Below are 21258 nucleotides of genomic sequence, written 5' to 3'. Positions count from 1 at the left end.
GGTCTAGTGGGTGTCCTTGCATTGTTCCTCATCTGAGTGGAAATGCCTCTTTTGTTTCCCCATTAAATAAGATGCTGGCTTCACGACTAAGATGTATCTATCTATCTATCTGTAGAGATATGTGTGATCATAGTAGGAGATTATCCATCAATTGCTGTTTTCCTGAGTGTTTTTCATCAGGACTGTGCATTGAATTTTATAAGCCTTTTCAGCATTTATAAAGGTAATCGTATGACTAGACCTATTATTATGGTTTATGATATTAATGAATTTCCCAATATTGAATCAATCTCACATTCCTAAAATAAATCCCAGTTGATTTTAGCGTATTGTTTTCTTAATATGATGTTGAATTCTGTTTGCTAATACTGATTTGTTCGTAGAATCTTATTAGTGGATTTAAACTGTTTACGGAGCACAAGTACCAGCAAAATTTACAAACGTGTTTCAGGTGGAAGAGGTACTTTTACTGACAGTAGCCACATGGCCAGCCCACTCATGATTTTTAAAATTAGGTGGTATCTATTTTAAATGACTAACTGTGGTATGTATTGATTATAACTGCCCATGGAAGTCACAATATCCCTGAAGATACTCTGGTTTTTCTGTAAGATAGAGTAGTGGTCAGAGTCACGTGCCCCCTGCACACAGGTGCAGCTTGATAAGCAAGATCTGCTGATGTCCCCAGTGAGGTCGTCTTGGATCATGTCCTACCTAAAGCACTCGCCTCCTACCTGTCTTTCCGCTTGTGCGTAGATGGCACTGCTGCTGTGCTAGGAATGGTATTAACCCAACACAGACTCATTTCAGATACGGGGAAAATGTGGAACAAACAAAATTGGGGGAGCCACTTGTGACAGCACTTGTGACACAAACTATGTCAGTGTCCCCAGAACCACTCCCAGGCTTGGTGCTTTGCTGGAAGGACTTGTGGGACTCAGCCTGTGGTTGTACTCACAGTTAAGATTCATTACAGTGGCACAGCCAGGATGGATAATCGATCTGTAACGGAAAAAGGTACCTCACGTGGAGGGAGTCTGGTGAAACCCAGGCTTAGGCTTCCTAAGCTCTCCCCGTCTCTCCTGCCAGGCAGGGTCTCACGGAGCTGGCCCCTTTCCCAGCAGTGAACTGCGTCGCCACATCCGTGTATTTCTGCCCGGGGAAGCCCCCTTGAGACTCCAGTCCAAGGTTTCCATTAGGGCTGGTCATGTACTCATTCTCTGCCAGCCATAACTACCAAAGCTCCAGACTTGGGGAAGGAAAGAGGTGTTCCCCACACATCATGCTGTTCATACAGTCTAGTGCGCTGGCGCAGCGACCTTATCAGCACAGGAGCATTCCAAAGCCACATTCCCAGACACCAGCCAAGGGCACCCCTGCAAGCAGGCCCTTGCAAAGCTCAGGTCTGCTATGTTACCTCTTTCCTGCACGGTTGTATTGCTTCATCATAGTTTTCTAATGTGGTCTACTCTAACGCTGTATTCTTTATTTCAGTTTGAGCCCCAGCTACATAGATCTGACTGAATGTCCCTACATGTGGCCCTACTGCTCCCAACCCATCTACTATGGAGGAATGCCAACAATTGTTAATGTCACCATCCTCAACGGCATGGGAGTCACGGGAAGGATTGTAGATAAGGTGAAACTTCTCTCTGTCTTCGTGTCTGACTTGGTGCTGAACTTAGACGTGGCCCTGACCTTTATGCCTTAGTTATTTCTCCTGAAGTTGAAAGAGGAAAATTTCCCTTTGACCTGTCTAGGGTCCCAGGGCTATCAGAAGTAGTGATTTGTTATACTTACTAAGTCCCTTACAGAATAAGTCAGGGCTTACTTTAATGAAATCGGTTTTACTTTTTTGCTTTGGCATCTTTAGCTTGGCCCCTGAATCACATTAGACTCTTCATCTATACAATTTCCCACCTATAGTTAAAGGCCCAGTTGTAATTATTTTATTCCTTAATGAGCTTAGACTAGTAGCCTTTGTGTTTGGAAAGTATAGTCTTTCTTTTGAATTTTGTTTTTATAAATTTTTAAAATACTGCATTGACATTATCCCAACAATAAAGGGTAGGGAAAACTCACTTCTAGCCCCAGCACACTAATATATCCTCTATTTTTTAAATATTCTTTTCCAGCCTTTATCTGAAATACATATTCTTGTTGTCTTTGTGCAGTAGATAAAACTTTACAATCTTTTTCTAAGTTCTCACTATATTATAAACATATGAAAATGTAACTATGTACACAGTACCAGTGTACATTTTAATGGTTATTTAATATTATATAGAATTGATAAATTATAATTTATTTACTTTCCCCCGTTTGATCAGTTAGGTGGTTTTCAACTATAAACATTTCACTGAATAACTTTGCATATACTGTTTTCTTCTGAATTATTTCCTTAATGTAGACTCCCTGGATTCACTGCCTGAATCAGAGGGTGTGGACATTATTATGGCTCGTGGCACATACTGACAAATTCTGTCTCAGAGAGAGAATTCTGTCGCATCAGCTTAGACTACATGCCAGTGGTATTCAGGGGGAAAGTGTCTCCATCAGGCCTGCACTGGCTGATAACATCTTTTTTGCTCTTTTTAAAAATTGAGATATAATTCATATGCCATAAAATTCACCTTGCACTTCAGTGGTTTTTAATATATTCCCCAGATTATGCCAACATCTCATCCCAGAAGATTCCCATCGCCCCACAAAGAAATCTTATACCCATTATCACTCACTCCCTGTTCCCTCCTTCTCCCGTCCCTGGCAACCGCCAGTATGCTTTTTCTCTCCGTGGGTTTTCCTGTTCTGGACATTTCATGTGAGTGGAATTATACAGCATTTGTTCTTCGGTGTCTGTCTCAGCATAGCGTTCTCAGGATTCATCCGTGTTGTAGCGTGATCCGTATTTCACATCTTTTTGTAGCTGAGTTATACTTCACTCTATGGACTAGACCACATTTTGTTTATCCATTCATCTGTTGGTAGTCATTTGGCTTTTCCAGGTGGTATATTTTCAACTTTATATTTAGGGGATAAAATGGGCATCTTGTTTGATGCGCACTTCAATTATTTGTCAGGTGGATATCTTTGGATGTGTTTACTATTAATAATTGTATTTCCTCTTGTGTGAATTACCTTTTCGTTTCCTTGGCCCATTTTCTACTGGAATTGGGATTTTTCTCTGTCAATCCTAACAAGATCTTCATGTCAGAGAGAAATTAACCGTTGCTGTGTTTTATGCAAAATGTTCCTCCAGATTATTCTTCTCCTTTCCCTTTAATATTACTTATTGTAGTGGTTTTTTTCTTCTGTAAAAGTTTTACATTTCATGTAGTTGAATTTTTATCTTTTGTGATTTCTTCCATTGTTTCAAAGATTAGAAACTTATCCCTCCAGAGATAAAATAAAATCTCAATTTTATTTTTCTACTCATTTTCATTTATATGATTGTTAAATATTTAATTTTTCATCTGTGTTAATTTGATATGTGGTATAAGGGATGGATGAAAGTTTAACTTTTTTCTCACTTGCTGACCAGTGGTCCCAAGAGTATTCATTAAAAATCCCTTTCCTTCCTCATTATTTGTGATGCTGTATCCTACAAATATTTTTCTTTTCCAGAATGTTTTTCTTGATGCCGACTCACTTGGGGAATATGTTCTTGCTGTGTGGCTTGTGAGGGAAATAAGTAATTTAGGTTTGTGTGAAAACTGAGTAATTTTAAGAGCTCATTCATGTTTCTTCCATATGGTCTCCACTTGAGCTTTCCTTTCTGCTTTCCTCAAACCTGGGAGGACGGAGAGGGTCGTCATCCTACAGCTGCCTGTCTCTAGCTTCAGAGTTTGATTGGGGACAGCTGGCGTTCATGTCATTTTATTGCTTTCAATTAATATGATTCTTTAAGTGTACAACTAATTTGGATCTAATGTCAATCTAACAGTTTTCATTTATGTAATTTCTATACAGATAAAAGTTCTTCATCAAGGAACTTTTGACACATGTCCCTTCTTTTTTTTATAATGGGAAAAGAAGTCTTCATAAAATTTGAAGGCCGTCAGAAATAGTGGTTGCTAGACTTTTCTAGTGGGTGTGTTCCAGGCAGTCTATAGGTTACTTTGGTTATAGGTTACTTAATATCTGTATATAAATTTCATTTTACCCTATTGAATGTAATATTTCTCAAAAGCTGATTTAGATAATTTAGGAATCGAAGTGTATCTAATTTTCCAAATGTTTTCTCTCTTAGCATTTCACTTCAGCCTTTGCTTCGTTTCTTTCCCTGCAGCCTGACTGGCAGCCCTATTTGCCACAGAATGGAGACAACATCGAAGTCGCTTTCTCTTACTCCTCAGTGTTATGGCCGTGGTCAGGCTACCTGGCCATCTCCATTTCTGTGACCAAGAAAGCGGCTTCCTGGGAAGGCATCGCTCAGGGCCATGTCATGATCACCGTGGCTTCCCCAGCAGAGACGGAAGTAAGGACGTGCCAGGGAAGTGGCTTGTTTGTCTCAGCATTTTACCGTCACCTGCCAGGAAGGGGGTGGGCAGGCTTAATGCCTAGACTCTCAAAGTACAATTGACGGACGAGATTAGCCTTGGTGGCCATATTTGATGGTTCCAGGGCCTCCAGAGCAACTGGAGTTTAAAAAAATCATCTCAACACATAACTGATAGTGCTTGCTATTCTGTTGTTGCACAGCAACGGAGAACGCTGTTTTATTCTAGATTTCAAGCTCAAAATGGGTGCACCAGAAGTATATATTCTCTAAAAGGAAATGTAGGGTTAATCTAATAGTTTTCAGAAAGTGTCTTAAGTTTTAAGTCTTAAACTCTTAAGTGTTGGAAAGCAGTGAATTGTGATACATGAATGTTGTATCATGTGTTTGTAATTGGAAATTATTGTGTTCAGATTATTTGGGTTAAATTGATAAATAGAAATGATTCTTTAAAACCTGAAATTTTTTTCTGGGCAGAGAAGGCATTTCAAGTTTCAATGTTTTTTAGTCAAAAAATGGTGCAGAACAGACTTCAACGGTGAAGCTCCCGATTAAGGTGAAGATAATTCCTACTCCCCCACGGAACAAGAGAGTTCTCTGGGATCAGTACCACAATCTCCGCTATCCGCCTGGCTACTTCCCCAGAGATAACTTAAGGATGAAGAATGACCCTTTGGACTGGTAAGCACCACACTTGGGTGCTCTTCTCCTCCTCGGTCCTGCCGTGGGGGACAAGGCGCCTCTGTTCCCATGACTGTTGGGAAGGAGACATCGCTCAGCTTCTCATTAAGCTTGGACTCCTGTGGCCCCTAGACTTTACAGGCCCTTGTTATGCTCTTAGGGCAGCCTGACTTCTCTTGAAACTTAAATAATTGTGTAGTAAAAACCTTGAAGTCCTCCTTAACTGCTCTCTCCCCCTTGCTTCTCCCGCTGAGTGAGTTAGCAGATCCCATCAGTCTGACCCTCAGACTGTGTCCTGAATCCTTCCATGTCGGGCCTTCTCCTCTGCTCCCAGCCTCGTCCAGGTTGGTGGTTATTGCTCCCCTAAATTCTATTCCCTGTGTAGCAGCCATGATAATCTCAAAAATAAATTCCATCACAGTTTGCTTCCAACTCTCCAGTGACTGCCTGTTCAGACTTCCTCACATGGCCACACCTCCTGGTGTGACCTGCACAATGCTTCTGGATCTGGGGCTGCTTCCCTCCCTGGGTCCTCACACAGCCCTCCCTGTGCCTGCACCTGCAGGGCAGCTGGGCCAACTTTCTCTTGGCCCGTAAGCCGAGCTTATTTCTGCCTTAGTGTTTGGACTAAGTTTGGACTCCACGCTGGAAGTGGGGGAAACGGAGGCATTGAAAGATTTGACTAGTGTACTTTCAGGGTCGGATTTGCCTTTTAAAATAAGATGTCCTTGGGAGACAGATTGGAGGGGCTCAGACCAGAGACAGGTAGACAAGAAGGTGGAAGGTCGATAGACCAGGGTGAGTTCGTGGGCCTGCAGCAGAGCACGTGGGGAAAGTGCTGCTGAGGAGTTGGGCTCTGGAGGGCTGTGAAGTGGGGATGGCATGACCCCTGGGTTTTTCCAGGGGACGTTGGGGTAAACAGTGTACATGGAGTGACCCCTGGGAAAGTGAGCACAGTTGGGAGGGACAGGAATGGAGAGGCGATCAGGAGCAGTGATGCCAGTTACTCGTACGCCTCCGTTGTAGTGTACTCGCCCTGTGTGGCCCTGTGTGGCTTTTCCTAGTGTCCCTGCACGCCCATGACCATGCGCTAAGCTCATTTGTCAGATGCAGATGGGCTGCCAGACACGGATACCACTGCTAAAGTGATGCTCCAGTGCACTTTAAAAAGCGTGTCTTAGCTGTCTTTTGTCATCATTTTATCTCCTTTATGCACATGTCATGCACATGATTTCCTCTTATCACCCATTTCCATGTGTCCAGCCCAGAGAACACGGGTCTGGGGAGGCTGACACCTGTTCCAGTGAGCCAGACATCCCAGGCCTTCTCTGCTGGTGATGACGCGGTGCTCCCGCAGAGGCGGCCCTGTGGCTAGGGACACCTTTATTGCCAGTAGAGCTTGATCATGTTAACGCCGAGGCTTACTGTTTTTCAGGAACGGTGATCACATCCACACAAACTTCAGGGACATGTACCAGCATTTGAGAAGCATGGGCTACTTCGTGGAAGTCCTCGGCTCCCCCTTCACGTGTTTTGACGCCAATCAGTATGGTGAGCAGCAGTGGCGTGCTAGCCAGATGTTCTTTCTGCCTAAGTTGTGTGTCTGTTTAAGGTTTGAAAAGTGAATCCCTGTTTCCAACGGTAGGCCAGCCGAAGGAGCGTGTGTGGGGCTCCGTGTCCTAGCAGAGGCTGGGGATGAGGCTCTGAAACAGAATGAGGAACATTCCTACTTGGTGGCGATGGGTGTGGCATTCAACTAGAGTGCTGAACTGTCGGCTGATTGGAGACGGGCCTTTGTACTCTTTTTTTTCCTTTAAGCTTTAGTACTATATTTTATCCCTCTTCGAGGAAGTAAAAAATCTTTCTGTTGGGCACCACAAGTGGCAACAGATCTCAGGTAGTTGGCCCCTATTTTTGTTGGACCCTGCTCCTTTATTTTTCATCCCCTTCTACAGTGGTACAGGGTGGCACAAACCTAAATGGTAGGAGTCAGTATCTTGAGTTGGGGGCCCAGTGAAACGCTGTGTTGCCGGAACAGTGATATCCTGTCGTTTGGAGGTGACAGTTCTCAAACCTGGCACTTTGTTTGTCAGGAACTTTGCTCATGGTGGACAGTGAGGAGGAGTACTTCCCTGAAGAGATCGCCAAGTTGAGAAGGGATGTGGACAATGGCCTTTCTCTCGTTGTCTTCAGTGACTGGTACAACACTTCTGTTATGAGAAAAGTGAAGTTTTATGATGAAAACACAAGGTACTGATAAGAGTTGGTATTTGAAGAAGAAATGTGACTTTTTGGGAATGAAATTCTTCTCAGCAAATACTTAAGTGACTATTTGACCTGTTGGTGGTCTTTAAAGTTAGCAGAGACACGTTCAGAGAGCTAGGTTAGAAAAAAGCTCGCTCTTTATATAGCAAAGACGTTCTTGAAAGTTGCTTGTGAAGTGAGTAAAATGCATATTGATCCTGAGCACTACTTTGGAGGCTTTATCGTCTTTCCTGTTGGTCATAGGTCCTTGAGCTTTAAATTTGGGTTTATTCTCCATCCTCCCATCTCTCTGTTACTGAATATGTACAAATTTAATGCACCAAAGGAACTGTTATTTCCTTCTAATAAATTAATTGTGTGTTTGTAATACACTGAGATCAAGGATTCACAATGTATTATAAATATATCACCCTTGTATTTCGATTTTTTTTTTCTTTACAGTCTGTGGCTTGAACTTTTATAAACTTCCTTATCTCTTTTCCTTCGCTGAGTCTTGCTAGGTCTCAGCTAAGCAGTTAACATGTGATGATGCATTTCAATGCTGATTTTCATTTCATAAAATAAGTTTATTTTTAATTTATTGTGCACATTGGCTGAAGCATTTACATTTGCATTATTACTCAAACCCAAACAGTTAGTTTTAGCTGAAACCTTAGTGTGGATGGACTGGATTGTGACCGGAGAAATTTAATTTTGTCATGAAAAGACTAATCTCCATGGAGTGTCTTAATCCTTTTGTTCTGTGTGTGTCTCATCACTTTTACAGGCAGTGGTGGATGCCGGATACTGGAGGATCCAATATCCCAGCTCTGAATGAGCTGCTGTCTGTGTGGAATATGGGGTTCAGCGACGGCCTGTACGAAGGAGAGTTTACCTTGGCAAACCACGACAGTAGGTTCTGTGTTTGTGTTTTAACAGGGCGCGGCGTTCCCAGAGGTGTGAGAGCGGAAGCCACACACCTCCGCAGCCTAAGTTTCAGAGAGAGGGAATGATGTGATTCTTCAATAAGCTCGAATCTGTGGAAAGAACTAGTTAATATTTTCAAAAAGGACATGTGTAAAGCTCTCGTTTTGTCCAGATTTTTTAAATGAAAATGTTTTATATAGGGTTCCTGATTTTAGTGCTACTTACGAGAGTCTTTATGTACTATATGTAGTTTCAAATAGGTTCCTGATTATAAAATTCTGTTTATGAAATAAGTTTGCGTTTCTCATTTAAGAGTTTCTTCACAGGTAAGTTTTTGGTAGCTAGTTTCTGGAACATCATCCTGAGAATTATTGTTAATAATTCTTCAAGTTCCTACTTAGATTGTTTTGAGTCTCTCACAAAATCTATTCAGAAACTTTATGTTAATAATAATTTTTACTTGAATTCTCGGTGATTACTTGTAGTTTAAGTGTGAGAAGGCAATAGTAGCTCCTTTCTTAAGATTAAAAATAATTTAAAAAAATACGTAAAGTCTAAAGAATGCATTTTGGGTGAATGAGTAATTGTTGATTACAATGTTTCTACGATCCTGTAACTTGGAACACCTCTTTTCTAGTGTATTATGCATCAGGGTGCAGTATCGCTAAGTTTCCAGAAGATGGCATAGTGATAACACAGACTTTTAAGGACCAAGGTAAAGGATACTATTCATGGGCTTTTTGGTCTCTTCCCTGCTCCCCTCCCTCAGTCCCTTCCTGAGCTTTATTGCATATAATTTATATACATAACTTTCAGCCTCTTAAAGCGTATGATTCAATGGTTTTTAGTGTGTTCACAACATTGTGCAGCCATCACCCACTGTCTGCTTTTCATCACCCCAAAAAGAAATCCCATACCCGTTAGAAGTTTTGGTTTCTTTTGAAATTTATCATAATATTATTTGTATGTTACCTACCTTAGGCATGACGACATGACTTCTAGGCAGGGGCTCTGGGAGGTACAAAGATAGATAAGACAGCCTGTTGCTGATAAGTTGAATATGTTTTATAGATTGTGTGTGTGTGTGTGTGTGTGTGTATGTGTGTATGTATGTACGTACATATAGTGACCACTACAGAAGAAATCAAATTCCTTCAGGAGAGGGGCAAAAATATTTATTTGTAGCTTTTAAAAAACTACAGATTACTTCAAAGTTACCTAAATTTTCTGTTTCTATTTATGATTTGTTCTGCTTCTGTGATTGCCAGATTATTAAGATTTTAGAAAAATTTGACCCTGTTTTGAAGTTCTTAACTGCATAGAGTAGCCTTTTAAAATTCTCTTAAGAGTGGTGTTTGCTTTCAGTTTTGCTTCAGCTGTAAGCAGGCATCACCCAGCATGGCACCATGCCAGTTCCCCAGACCTGGCATCTGTGATACCCCTGTGTGCTTAGTGCTCACAGAGCCCACCCGGTGAGCCAGGGAGGAGTGGGAACGGGCTAGGCCACCTCTGCCTCCCCAATGGCCAGGTGCAGGAAAGTAAGAATGGGCGAGCAGAAACCACAGGACATCCTTCTGCCACCTGTCACTCCAGACTTGTTATTTTGAACCACGTGTATCTACTCTCACCTCTTCTGAGAGCTTTGATACTGTTATATGCCGCAGACCATAGGCTTGTGGAAATGTGCAAGGTGGATCCTTTTCCTCATGCAAGTTGATATTATGTATTTCAGAATGATAGGGCCCATCCATAGTAATGGTTGCTATTTTTTTTAGTTGGAAGTCAGGATAGTTTTATTAGTTGAAAATGAGGAAAAGGTAGGATTTTTCAACTTACGTTTTTGCAAGTGCAAGATAGAATCCATTTTATTACCTGGAAGAGGTTTTTTCCTTTTATCAAAGCAAGATTAGTCAATGGATAGATATATTCCACAGAGTTATATTTTAAACTTAGGCACTTAATGATTATGTTTTCACAATCACTTGGCACAGTTTACCATGGATTAGTGATTCTTTCCGAAAGCCGTTTCTCACAGGCAGTCTCGCTTCTGGGACTAGGTGTAAACAAGGGGTGAGAGCAGCGTTCCCCTCATTGGCTTGTTGCCCTCTGGTATATAATTGTTTTGGGGTGGGGGTGGGGGATCAAAAGTAGATTTAAGGATGCATACTTCATTTTGGGGTTCCGGTACAGTCTAAAAATAAAAATTAATTACCTTGAAATCCTTTTTAAGGGGCTTTTTGTTCCCGTAAAAACTTTAAGTTGAATATCTTTTGAGTACAAAATAGGAATTTGGGTTATGCTGGATCCGAAAAGATCCTGTTGTCGGAAACAAAACTCGGCCAAATGGCAGGCGGCATGTGCTCCCTGTTTCATCTGTCTGACCGCTTGGTCCTTCCCTCCCTCCAAAGGCTATCATGTTTTTTCTTCTGCTCGCCTCCTACTGGGTTTCCGCACAGAGAGCAGGGAATGTTGCGTTTATATAGCAGCAGACATTTTAGATGTTTTCAGCACAGACAGTACTGGATTCCGATGAAGATGTGTGTCGTGTTTAGTGCTAAGGAAAGCGTTTGCTTTAGGGCAGAGACTCGTAGACTATGTGATGGTGCTGCCCATGGCATTTATACATTTTTTTACTTCTTGACTCATTAAACATTTTAAATTAAGAAGGCTCTGCTGTCGGAGCATGTCTGTTTGTGAAATTAATGTAACTAACATCTTAAATCTAAATGGAAAATATTATGTGGATATACTTTTAAAAATTAGTTACATTTGTCTTAACGTTTAATAGTAAAACACCAAACCTGGGTATCAGTGTATATAACTGTATTTGTAGAGATACCTGTGTGTTTTGCAAGAGCTGTTGGCTGGCTGCCTCTTGTATGGGCCGTCTGAAGACAGGCCTTTCAGCATAATAAGAAGGGACAGAAATTTGTTTTTTCAGGATAAAAAGGGGGAGAAGTAACACCTTTTGGGTTGTAAATACCATGATTTCAAGTGAAAATGAAAGAGGATGGATATAGAAATACACATATAAGTAAATTTTGCTAAAGCCCAAATTAATGACACCTAAGACATTGCTTTCCTATCCTAAAAGTTTACAGTTTTGATTGCATATTAGATTTTGCTAATTTTTTAATTGATCACATGGATTAAATCTCAAATGGCAAGTGGAAAATGTTGCTCAACAGAAACTTCATTGCTGTTTTTTATTGTGTTTCAGGATTGGAAGTTTTAAAGCAGGAAACGGCAGTTGTTGAAAATGTCCCCATTTTGGGACTTTATCAGATTCCAGCCGAGAGTGGAGGCCGGATTGTACTGTATGGAGACTCCAATTGCTTGGATGACAGTCACCGACAGAAGGGTAGGAAAAAAACAGATGAGCTTAGTGATTTTGGTGCACAAATCCTTTCTTCCCTTAGTCCCTGAAAAGGCGCTGATAAGATGCTGGGGAATAAGCAGATACCTGCTCACATAAGCCGTGGTCAGCTGGGGAAGTTCCAGTTGCTTTGATTGCTTAGAATATTGTGATACGTATCTGAGTCTGGACATGATTAATAAGCAAAAGAAGACTGCTTTCACGGGCTTTGATACTTTTTCTCCGCTGGAGCCGGTGGAGGCCAGGATCACCCTGGCCCCTTACCTGACTTACCTGGTTTCTGCCCTTCCAGGCAGCCCTCTGGGTTGTCTGTACTTCGTGGGCACTGCCACGTGGGGGCGCCCTTCTCTGCTCTGACACACTCTTTCCTCAGCCATGTTGCCTGGGTGTCCGCTCTTGGCCTTCTTCCCAGACTTGGGAGTTGGGGCTGTTGAGAGCCTTTGCCAGTGAGGAGTGTTTGCTGTCATCTTCAGGCATGAAGAGGAGGCAAAGAAGGGACAAACTAGTCCTCTTCCACCTCTCCTGTTTTTCAGTCTCTCTTGATGGATCCTCCAGATTTGGGTGTTTGAGCTTGGAACAGACTTCATTTTTCTCATTTTATAAAGGAGGAACTGGAATGGTGAAAGCGTTACACGTGTTTATCCGGTAAAATGATGACAAAACCAGGACTGAAACCTAGTCTTGTAGCTCACTGTGACCCCTGGAGGCCTGGGGTAGGTGGGGAGTGAGTAAGTTCCACCCTGACGTTGGTGAACAGCGAGCAGCTTAGCTGAGAAGGAGGCGCGAGAGCTACGCCGAGAGCTGCGTTTGCGCTCTGCTTCTCGTTTAGAGTTGGCCACGTTCCTAGCATTTAGGTAAATCCTTAGACTGTGATTGGTCTTTTTAAAAATCGAAAGTGAGGGTTAAAACCACAGTCGAAAGAAGATTAATGTTTTATTTCCACAGAGATTTTATTTTAAGACCTGAGATCTCCTGATAAGCGTCTTTATTAAAATTTTAAAAACCTAAGAGGACTGTCCTGGTCCTTAAATTTCCAATGGTAGCTTTTAGGATCTTTTAGGGGCTCTAAGCACTTGACCAGAAGTGCTCTTTAATGACAGAAAGAGCTTAATGGCATTTTTTTCTCTCACGAATTGTCTGGTCCAAGTTGATGTTAATGGGACACGAAGTGGGCAGACATGGGGAGAAACAAGATGGCAACAGAAATCCCAGCTTGTACCCTGTGCTCAAAAGGCACCAGCAAAAAAAAAAAAAAAAAAAAATCCAAGTTTATGTATGGGACGGTGTGTTCAGCCTCCTGATGGAAAGGCTCCGTCGTGTCTGGGAGCTGTAGACTCCAAGAAGTCCCTGAAAACAAAGTGACCACTCTCTGCTTCCACACTTCAGTGGTTGGGGGCCCCTGACAAAAAGCCCAGCTCAAGTTAATAGACTCCCCATCTGTGTTGCCCTCACCCTCACCTCCCTGGAGTGTGCCCATCCCGTGAGGGGCCCAGAGCTGAGTGTGGTGCTTGGGCTGTTAGGTCCAGCCCAGGGGACAGTGGTGCTGACCTGCGCGGAGCCCCGGGGCGCTGGGAGTGAAGCACACGGTCACGTCGAGCCCGTGTGTGCTGGGCTGGGTGGGCTGGGGCTGCCTGTGGAGAACGTGTATCTCGTGAGAACAGGGGAATCAGGAACGTGTCAGGTTTACTTTGACCTGAACTGCCGACTTCTGAGCTCCCATTTTCCCCCTCTTTTGGAGAGCTAACTTTATTTTTTATTTTCCTGTAGAGATTTCTTTTTAAAAGAATCAAATTCCTAACCAGCATGCTTGTTGACTCTGCAGACTGCTTTTGGCTCCTGGATGCCCTCCTTCAGTACACGTCCTACGGGGTGACACCTCCCAGCCTCAGTCATTCTGGGGACCGGCAGCGCCCTCCCAGCGGAGTGGGCTCCATCACTCCAGAGAGGATGGAAGGCGAGTGAACCGCACAGTGCCTCCCCGGGGAGGGGAATTGGGTCCAGCTTAACACAGTGCTGCTCTAGAAAGTGGTTGTGCTTGCCAGCAAGTGGAGCCAGGCGTCATGAGCCACTGAGGGTTTTTCTTGATGGCTGCAGGGGGACCCGCATGCAGTGGCCCTCACCTTCAGGGGGCCATTCTCGTGTCCCAGGAGGGACATTTATTGAAAGCCCTGTGTGCAGGTGCTTTTCCAGGCTCACTCCCACTGCTCATGCCCTTCCCAGTCCATGTTTACTGTTCCACCCTCACCTGACCCCCAGGAGCCAGATGAGGACACTGGCTCCTGGGGGTCTTACAGGAAGAATCACCAACATTTTTGAGCACCCACTGGGTACCAGGCACCAGACTGGGAGTGCTTTACACGGATTACCTCACTGACTCCTCTCAGTAATCCTGTGAAAGCGGAGAGTAGTTTAATTTCCAGCTTACAGATGAAGAAACAGGAGCTCAAAGAATTGAGTAGCTGCCTGCGATCACCCAGACAGGCATGCAGTGGAGCCTGAAACCCGATTCTGAGGCTGCGCTGGTTCTGTGGGGCCCTGACCGGTCTGCACATAGTAGGGCCAGCGGAAAGCGCCTGCAAGTCCCTAATGTTCGATCCTCACAGAACTGTCTGTGGAAGACTCATGTGAGCCACAGATGTCATTTAAAAATTTCCAGGGGCTACATAAAAAAGTAAAAAGAAGCATGGGTGAAATTCATTTTAATAAGACACTTTAGCCCATTATATGAAAAATATGTAACACCTCATTTCAGTTGCTTGGTAGCCACATGTGGCTTGTGGGTACATTTTGGATGGCACAGATCTAAGACATATAAAGAATTTTGAAAGTGCAGATTGAGTATTTCTGGAGAGAGAGATTTTTCCATGCAGCCTATCTATAGGTTAGAGTCCTCCATCGTTCCCAGGTGCATGTAGCTAGTGGTCAGCACAGGTTGACTAGGCAGTACCACGCACACAGTGTGGCCATCTGAAAGGGAACAGTTCTGATTTGTTCGCCCACCTTCAGTGTCGTCTGGGAGGAACCGAGCAGGTGTGGTTCCTGAACACATGGAGACAGCTGACCAGAGCACAGTGGGCCTGTTGGCAGGAAAGCAGACAGAAAAACTCATAACGGTGTATTTTTTTCCCTTTCCGTTTTAATAATAGAGATTATTTCCTTTTTTGTCGATACTGTTGCTAACCACAGGAAACCATCTTCATCGGTACTCCAAGGTTCTTGAGGCCCATCTGGGAGATCCAAAACCTCGGCCTCTGCCAGCCTGTCCACACTTGTCTTGGGCCAAGCCACAACCTTTAAACGAGACAGCACCCAGGTTAGTGTCTGCCTGCGCCTCTACTCTTTCTGCAGGGCTTATGAGTCATTGCTTTTTTTATAGGAGAGAATGGAATTTTACTGACATCATTATCAAATAATCAGATCTTCCGACTTGTCATTTGTGATGGTTGTTGATATTAGTGAGCCCCCGTATTGACCTTGAGAAATGTGCTCCTTGGTGGTATCCTGCATTAAAAAGTGCTTTGGATAGATAAGTCGCATTTTGTTACATTTGATTAATTCTTATTTAAAAAGCTGTGATCCAGCGGAGTAACGTCGTTTGAACTGAAGCTCCGACTCCTTTGGTTGGGGCATTGAGTGTTACCACGTGCAGTGTGTTCCCTGTGTGAGATACTGATTACGAAATACAGACAAGTCCTTTCTGCTCTCATACCTGGGGGCTGAGACGGTGCTGTGTAGGTATGGGTTCTGCTGTTGCAGCCTGGCCAGGAAGATGTGTGCTTCTGTGCTGTTAACTCCTTGTGCTGCTTACGATTGTGGGAGAAAACACCCTCATCCGATGGCAGGCCGTGACCTCTGTCTGTGTGTCATTGCACTTGTTTGTGTGGTGCCCCGAAAGCATTGCTCAGTCTGCTGCTTTGTCTCGCCAACTCAGCCTCTTTCTGTAGCTAACACTGGAATTACCCCTGGTGCTTCTCTCTGCAGCCAGGGTGAGCCAGTGCCGTGTGGCTGGTTCCTGTTTTCTCCAGATCCCACCCTCTCTCTCTTTCTCTCTGAGCGCCCTTGGCCTGAGCAGGACAATACAAAGAGAAAGGGGCCCTTTCCTGAGAAGGGGGCGAAGCCAGGAACAGCTGTCAGAGCTGTCCTCCTGGCCAGGCAGGCACACTTGCACCACTACCAGGCAGGAGCCCTTCCCTCCAGGCCACTTGGCCCTGACATCTGCCCCTCTCCTCCTACCTATCTCGGGCAGTAGGCTCCCCTCCAGGGTGGTCCCTGCCTGCCTGCTTTCCCACCCCACCTGGAGGCTGCCACTGCACTGTGCTTGGAGGAGCCGGGAGGAGTGCTGGTGTGGCCTAGGGCTGTGGAGCCAGGACAGCAGCACGGTCTGCGCCGTATTGAGGAGCGATGCCTGCGGGAGGGCGGTGGAGCTCTGCTTCTGCTTTTGCCATTCGTCATGAACAGAGAGTGCTAAATCCAACTCTCAGTGACCGTGTGTCTTCGTTCAGACTACGCTTAGAGACCAGCAGAATTGTAGAGTCATCACATTGTCTTCTCATCAGCAATTTTCTTGCTGAACCTTTAATTACTGAGTACTTTTCCATGCCAGTTAATATCCCATCATTTAAAATTTTCTGATAAGTTTCCATTTTTGCATCCCATTTATTTATAATCTATTATTCTAGCATTCAAACCAGATTTCATATTCCAGCCATGGTCAGCAATTCATACTCAGTGGACAGTGTTAGCTAAAGTTCCAGAAACCCAATTATTCTCCACAGTGTTGTTCAGGACTCTGAGACACAGATAAAAATATCCTCTGGTATCTACCTGTCCACATCAAATAATCCATCAAATACTGAACGGGCCCATCAAGGAAGTTGGTAATGTACAGCTCCTAGAATTTGGTTTTCACAATCACTCTCAATAATTCCTTCTCCTTAATACTCTGCTGGGTTTTACATTTATCTCACATTTCACATCTTGTTGAAAATTATTCTCAGTCCTCAGAGACCTAGTTCGAGACATATTCTGAATCTCTCAAAGAGATTGGAGACAAGTAGACAGCTACAGACGTCTGTCAGCGCCATGCTGAGGGCAGGTTTCTGTCGGTGTGAGGTGAGCAGGCACCTTCCTGGTTTCGTTGGTGGGCACGGGGCATCCATGCGTACCGCAGCTGCAGGAGCATCGGCCCCAGGAGGAGCCCTGCTCCAGGCGGCCCCCCCTCCCCAGCACCCCCTCTCGGCTGGGAGAGTCCCAGGTGGCCGGGTGAGTGGACTTAGCACAGCTGCTCACTGGGAATGGCCATCAGCAGATAATTAAGTTCCAGAACAGGATGGCACTGCAGGAATGGAAACAGCCCATGTATGTTCAGCTGCAAGGTCATAATCCTCAATGTCATTGATTCCATAACTTAACACTGTCGGTTTAATTTTCAGACTGATGAAGCCTGAAGTGTAAAGTTAAATCGTATAAAATGGAACAGGTTGTAATGAATACCTGTTGGCATCCAGGCAGCCGCCCAGCAGGGAGTATCCAATGGCAGCTTCTTTCTTTCCTGCCAGGAAACCTCTTCACAGACGCAGGGGTGGGGAACCTGCAGTCTCAAGGCCACATGTGGCCCTCCAGATCCCCAGGTGCGGCCCCTTGACCGAATCCAAACTTCACAGAATAAATAAATCCCTTTATTAAAAGGATTTGTTCTGTAAAATTTGAATTCAGTCAAAAGGCCAGTAGCCAGTCACCCGCCAGCTTCTCGTGGACCTTCAGTCTGATTCCTGATGGGACTGGACGTCTTTGCTTTCACTTGCTCAAAGTAAAAGACAGGCCGACAGTTTCCAAATGAATAAACAGAAATATAGAAAGTTCATAATTTGTAAACATACCGTATTTTATTTTCCCTCACTTAAGAGCAGTGTTCAGACTTTGCATTCACGTACTTCGCTCTAACCTAGGTGTCCTCCCAAACTCTCTGCCGCTGTTGACAGTGTGTCAGCCTCTGTCCTCTTCATTCGGAGTCACGTTGGCCTGCACAGGTTCGGAAGGTGTAAACGTCAGTGGTGCTGCCACAAAGTGTGCGGTGCCTTTACAGAGCACGCGTCGCTGGGTCTCAGCCCGCCCTGCAGGCAAGGCCGATGTCGATTCCCAGTTTCGCTGCTCAGGCTCTCTCCACCTGTCAGTTACCTGTATGTTTGTCACACTCTCCCTCCGGACATTGGTTTCCTTGAGGACAAAGATGGTGTCTGGTTCCTGGCACCATTGTGCCCACTTCTTGTATATGGCGGTCGTGGAGTCGCACTCACTGCGTGCCTGGCGTTAATCAGAAAGCAGGCTCCAGCTGCTCAGCGCCTCCGTGGCACCCTCCGGCCCCAGGCCGTGTCCACTGACCAGGCTGCTGCTCCCCTGTCCACAGCGTCCTCTCAGAGGCTCACCGGGAGCATCCTCCGCATTGCTCGGCGGTGTTTCCAACTTTAAGCAAAAACAAACTCCTGTTGGCAATATTATGAACCCAACAGAACTGATCCCTCCTCGGAATATTAAAATCTCTTGCGCAGGGACTTGATTTTGACGTTTCTCTCTGGAGACTTGGCAGTGGTCGCCACAGTTGCTGTACAGTGGTATTTAGGTGTATGTAGATGGCAACGTCGTTGCGCATTTCACTTTAGATACTCTTTGTGAGGTGTTGGCTAACTTCCTAGGCCAGTACGATTGCTTATTTTAATGTTGTTTAAATCCATTTTCCCGAAGTAATCTTTGGAAACATCAAAAGTTACTCTCCATTGACCTGGACAAAGTGGTGTTACCCAACTTCCGATCGAATCGCCCTCAAGTGAGACCATTGTCCCCTGGAGAAAGTGGCGCCTGGGACATTCCTGGAGGTGAGTTCTTAGGTGCTTTATTATTGTGCTTAAATCCTGAATTTTGTTCAAAGTAGCTTCCTTCCCTCCCGCAGGAGGTAGGCCAGACTGTTCCTGCCTTTGTCTTCCTGGGAGCAGTGGGTCTTGGCTTTTTCTATGGTACAAATCAACAAGGCCAAAAGCAGGGCTAAAGATTAAGATAAGACATCATTGTTTCTCTTAGAAAATTTTGTATGGATTTTCACATTTGAATTTCTTTTACAACGACTAAGTGTTACACTTAAAATCTTTCAGAGTAACTTGCATACTCTTTGTGAAATTTCTGCAAAGCACATCGTATGTCCCCAAGGGACTTTGGTTTGGGTCCCAGCCAGTTGTCAGTAGCCGCCCTGAGCCCCCAGCCTGGAGGTTTCCTCCAGTTCTCTGTCCTGGCCCGCCTGGGATGGGGCGTGATTGAGCTGGGGTGTGCCCCTTAGGTGATCTGATACTGTCCCCTACGTAGACAATGACTTTGGCCTGAATAGATTACTTGGGACGTGTTCTTCTCCCTTACCTGGGACAACTGGTACCAAGTCTCTCCAGCAGAGCGCGGGCGGCTCTTTTGCTGTGGAAAGCCCTGCACTCTTCCGGAGAGTTTACAGCTACCAGTGGGGATTTCTCCGGGTTCCAGGACTTGGCCAGAAACTGGGGATCAGGTTGGGGAGCCCCAGCCCATGCAGTCTAACCCTGGGAGCTTTGTGTGGTGACGGCAAGATCCTGAAGGCCTTGCCTGTGAGTCACAGGATGCACTGACGCTGGTGATTCTGGAGCCCTCAGCGTCGCTCAGTCACAAAGTCCTGTTGACTTTCTAAACCAGGGGTCCTCCCGTGGCCACTCTCGTTTTCACTCACACACCCATCCGTGGAGGACTTCCCAGAAGGCCGGGGCATGGCCAGTGGTCCTTGTCACCTCACTGCCTTGCCACTCTCCTCTTCCTCCCAGCCAGCTGGTCCAACACCAGCACACCCCCCGTTTTCCCCTGGACTGAGACACGTCCTTATTCCATTGCTTTTAGGGAAACAGAAAGCACCTCTGGGTCCCTTATTGTAGGTTTTCTGTGACAGAGGCAAGGCCAGTCCTGGTATCTGTCTGTGGTGAGCCCAGGGAGGAGGAGCGTAGGCCCCACTGCGCCCTCCAGCCCGCAGGGAAGCTCCTGCTGAGCACATGGAGAGCATAGCTGCATTGCCTCTCATCCACGCTTTATTAATGGCTTGGCTTACTTTAGCTGAGGTTTAAAAATGATATGCGCCCGGCAAGCCTGGCTAATGAAATCAGCTAGCATCTAGTTTCTGAGGAATCCAGCTGTCATAGAAAAAGAGGCCATAGCGGTAGCTCTGTGGCATTACCGACTGTCCTCCGGCTGCTCTCTTGCAGGGATAATGCCTGGCCGCTACAACCAGGAGGTGGGCCAGACCATTCCTGTCTTTGCCTTCCTGGGAGCGATGGTGGTCCTGGCCTTCTTCGTGGTACAAATCAACAAAGCCAAGAGTAGGCCGAAGCGGAGGAAGCCCAGGGTCAAGCGCCCACAGCTCATGCAGCAGGTTCACCCACCAAAGACTCCTTCCGTGTGACCGTCAGACTGGCCGACTTGAGCCAAGGAGCGCCTGCGGGGACGGCTCAGGTGGGCAGGCAGAGCTGTGGAGAGCTTCCCTGGGAGCCGCCTGTTTCAAAGGGATCCAGTTTCCAGCTGCAGGTTTGTTAGAGGCCATTCTAAATGAGCTTCCCTCCTGTGGTGGTGGGAGGATCTCGTGGCCGTGGGCCCCGCAGGAGGGACTCTGTGACTGAGCCTCGAGTGAGACACCGAGCAGCTGCGAGCACCAAAGACTCGGAGCACGAGGAAGGCTGACTGGGCCCTTCGGACCTGAGAGGAAGGATGGACTTTTTAAACAAATGAAACAACCTGACCAAGCTAAGATATGCTTGTTAAAGGCTATTTTCTATATTTATTGTTGGGAAAAAGTCACTTTAAAGACTTGTACTATTTGGAAACAAAGCTATTTTTTTTTGTCAATGGAATGCAGTTTTTTACTATTACATCATGAGGAATGACACAGATTCCATAATCTACTTTTTGATGAAAGGACAGACTGAGATTTGAAGGAAACTTGCACAAATCTGTGAAACATAGACCTTTGCTTTATTTTTATAAATATCAACTGCCATCATGTTTTGTAATTTGGGGTCTTGATTTCACCATTGTCGGTGAAGAGAATTTTCAATAAATATGTACTCCCTGTATGAAGCTGAAAAGCATTGTGTAACAGGCTCTTTCTGCTCGTCCGTTTCTCTTTGATGACAGCCTGGAATGGGTCTGAGTCAGCTCGTTAATTTTTTTTACTAAGATAGAATTCACATACCATAAAACTGCCCATTTTATAGTCGCAGCTCAGTGGTTTTTAGTGTATTCACAAGGTTATGCGACCATCACCACTCACTGTCTAATTCTAGAACATTTTCACCACCCCCAAAAGAAACCCTGTACCCATCAGTGCTCACCCCCAACTCTTCTCCCCGCCCCCGCCCCTGGCAACCAGTCTGCCTGCGTCTCCGGACCTGCCTGTTCCAGATGTGTCTCACAAATGAAATCACGTGGTACGTGGTCCTTTCTGTCTGCCTTCTGTCACTCAGCGGCGTGTTTTCCA

At 45.1% G+C, this 21258-nt stretch overlaps 1 protein-coding gene across 1 annotated transcript in view; it reads left to right on the top strand.

Moving 5' to 3' along the window:
• MBTPS1 (membrane-bound transcription factor peptidase, site 1) overlaps positions 1-20861 on the top strand; it is a 61336-nt gene extending 40475 nt beyond the window's left edge. The window contains exons 12-23 of the mRNA XM_012648178.1: positions 1495-1639; positions 4289-4477; positions 5007-5179; positions 6615-6730; positions 7273-7429; positions 8211-8335; positions 8988-9065; positions 11571-11711; positions 13549-13680; positions 14913-15039; positions 18468-18598; positions 19991-20861. Of these exons, the coding sequence (XP_012503632.1) occupies positions 1495-1639; positions 4289-4477; positions 5007-5179; positions 6615-6730; positions 7273-7429; positions 8211-8335; positions 8988-9065; positions 11571-11711; positions 13549-13680; positions 14913-15039; positions 18468-18598; positions 19991-20187 (1711 nt within the window). The 3' untranslated portion in view covers positions 20188-20861. The remainder of the gene's footprint in view (positions 1-1494; positions 1640-4288; positions 4478-5006; positions 5180-6614; positions 6731-7272; positions 7430-8210; positions 8336-8987; positions 9066-11570; positions 11712-13548; positions 13681-14912; positions 15040-18467; positions 18599-19990) is intronic.
• Positions 20862-21258: the final 397 nt, after the last annotated feature.

This window comes from Propithecus coquereli, unplaced genomic scaffold (assembly GCF_000956105.1).
Source record: "Propithecus coquereli isolate 6110/MARCELLA unplaced genomic scaffold, Pcoq_1.0 Scaffold280, whole genome shotgun sequence".
Classification (NCBI taxonomy): Eukaryota; Metazoa; Chordata; class Mammalia; order Primates; family Indriidae; genus Propithecus; species Propithecus coquereli.
The sequence above is the reverse complement of the archived record's forward strand: the minus strand, read 5'-3'. Positions and strand labels throughout refer to the sequence as shown.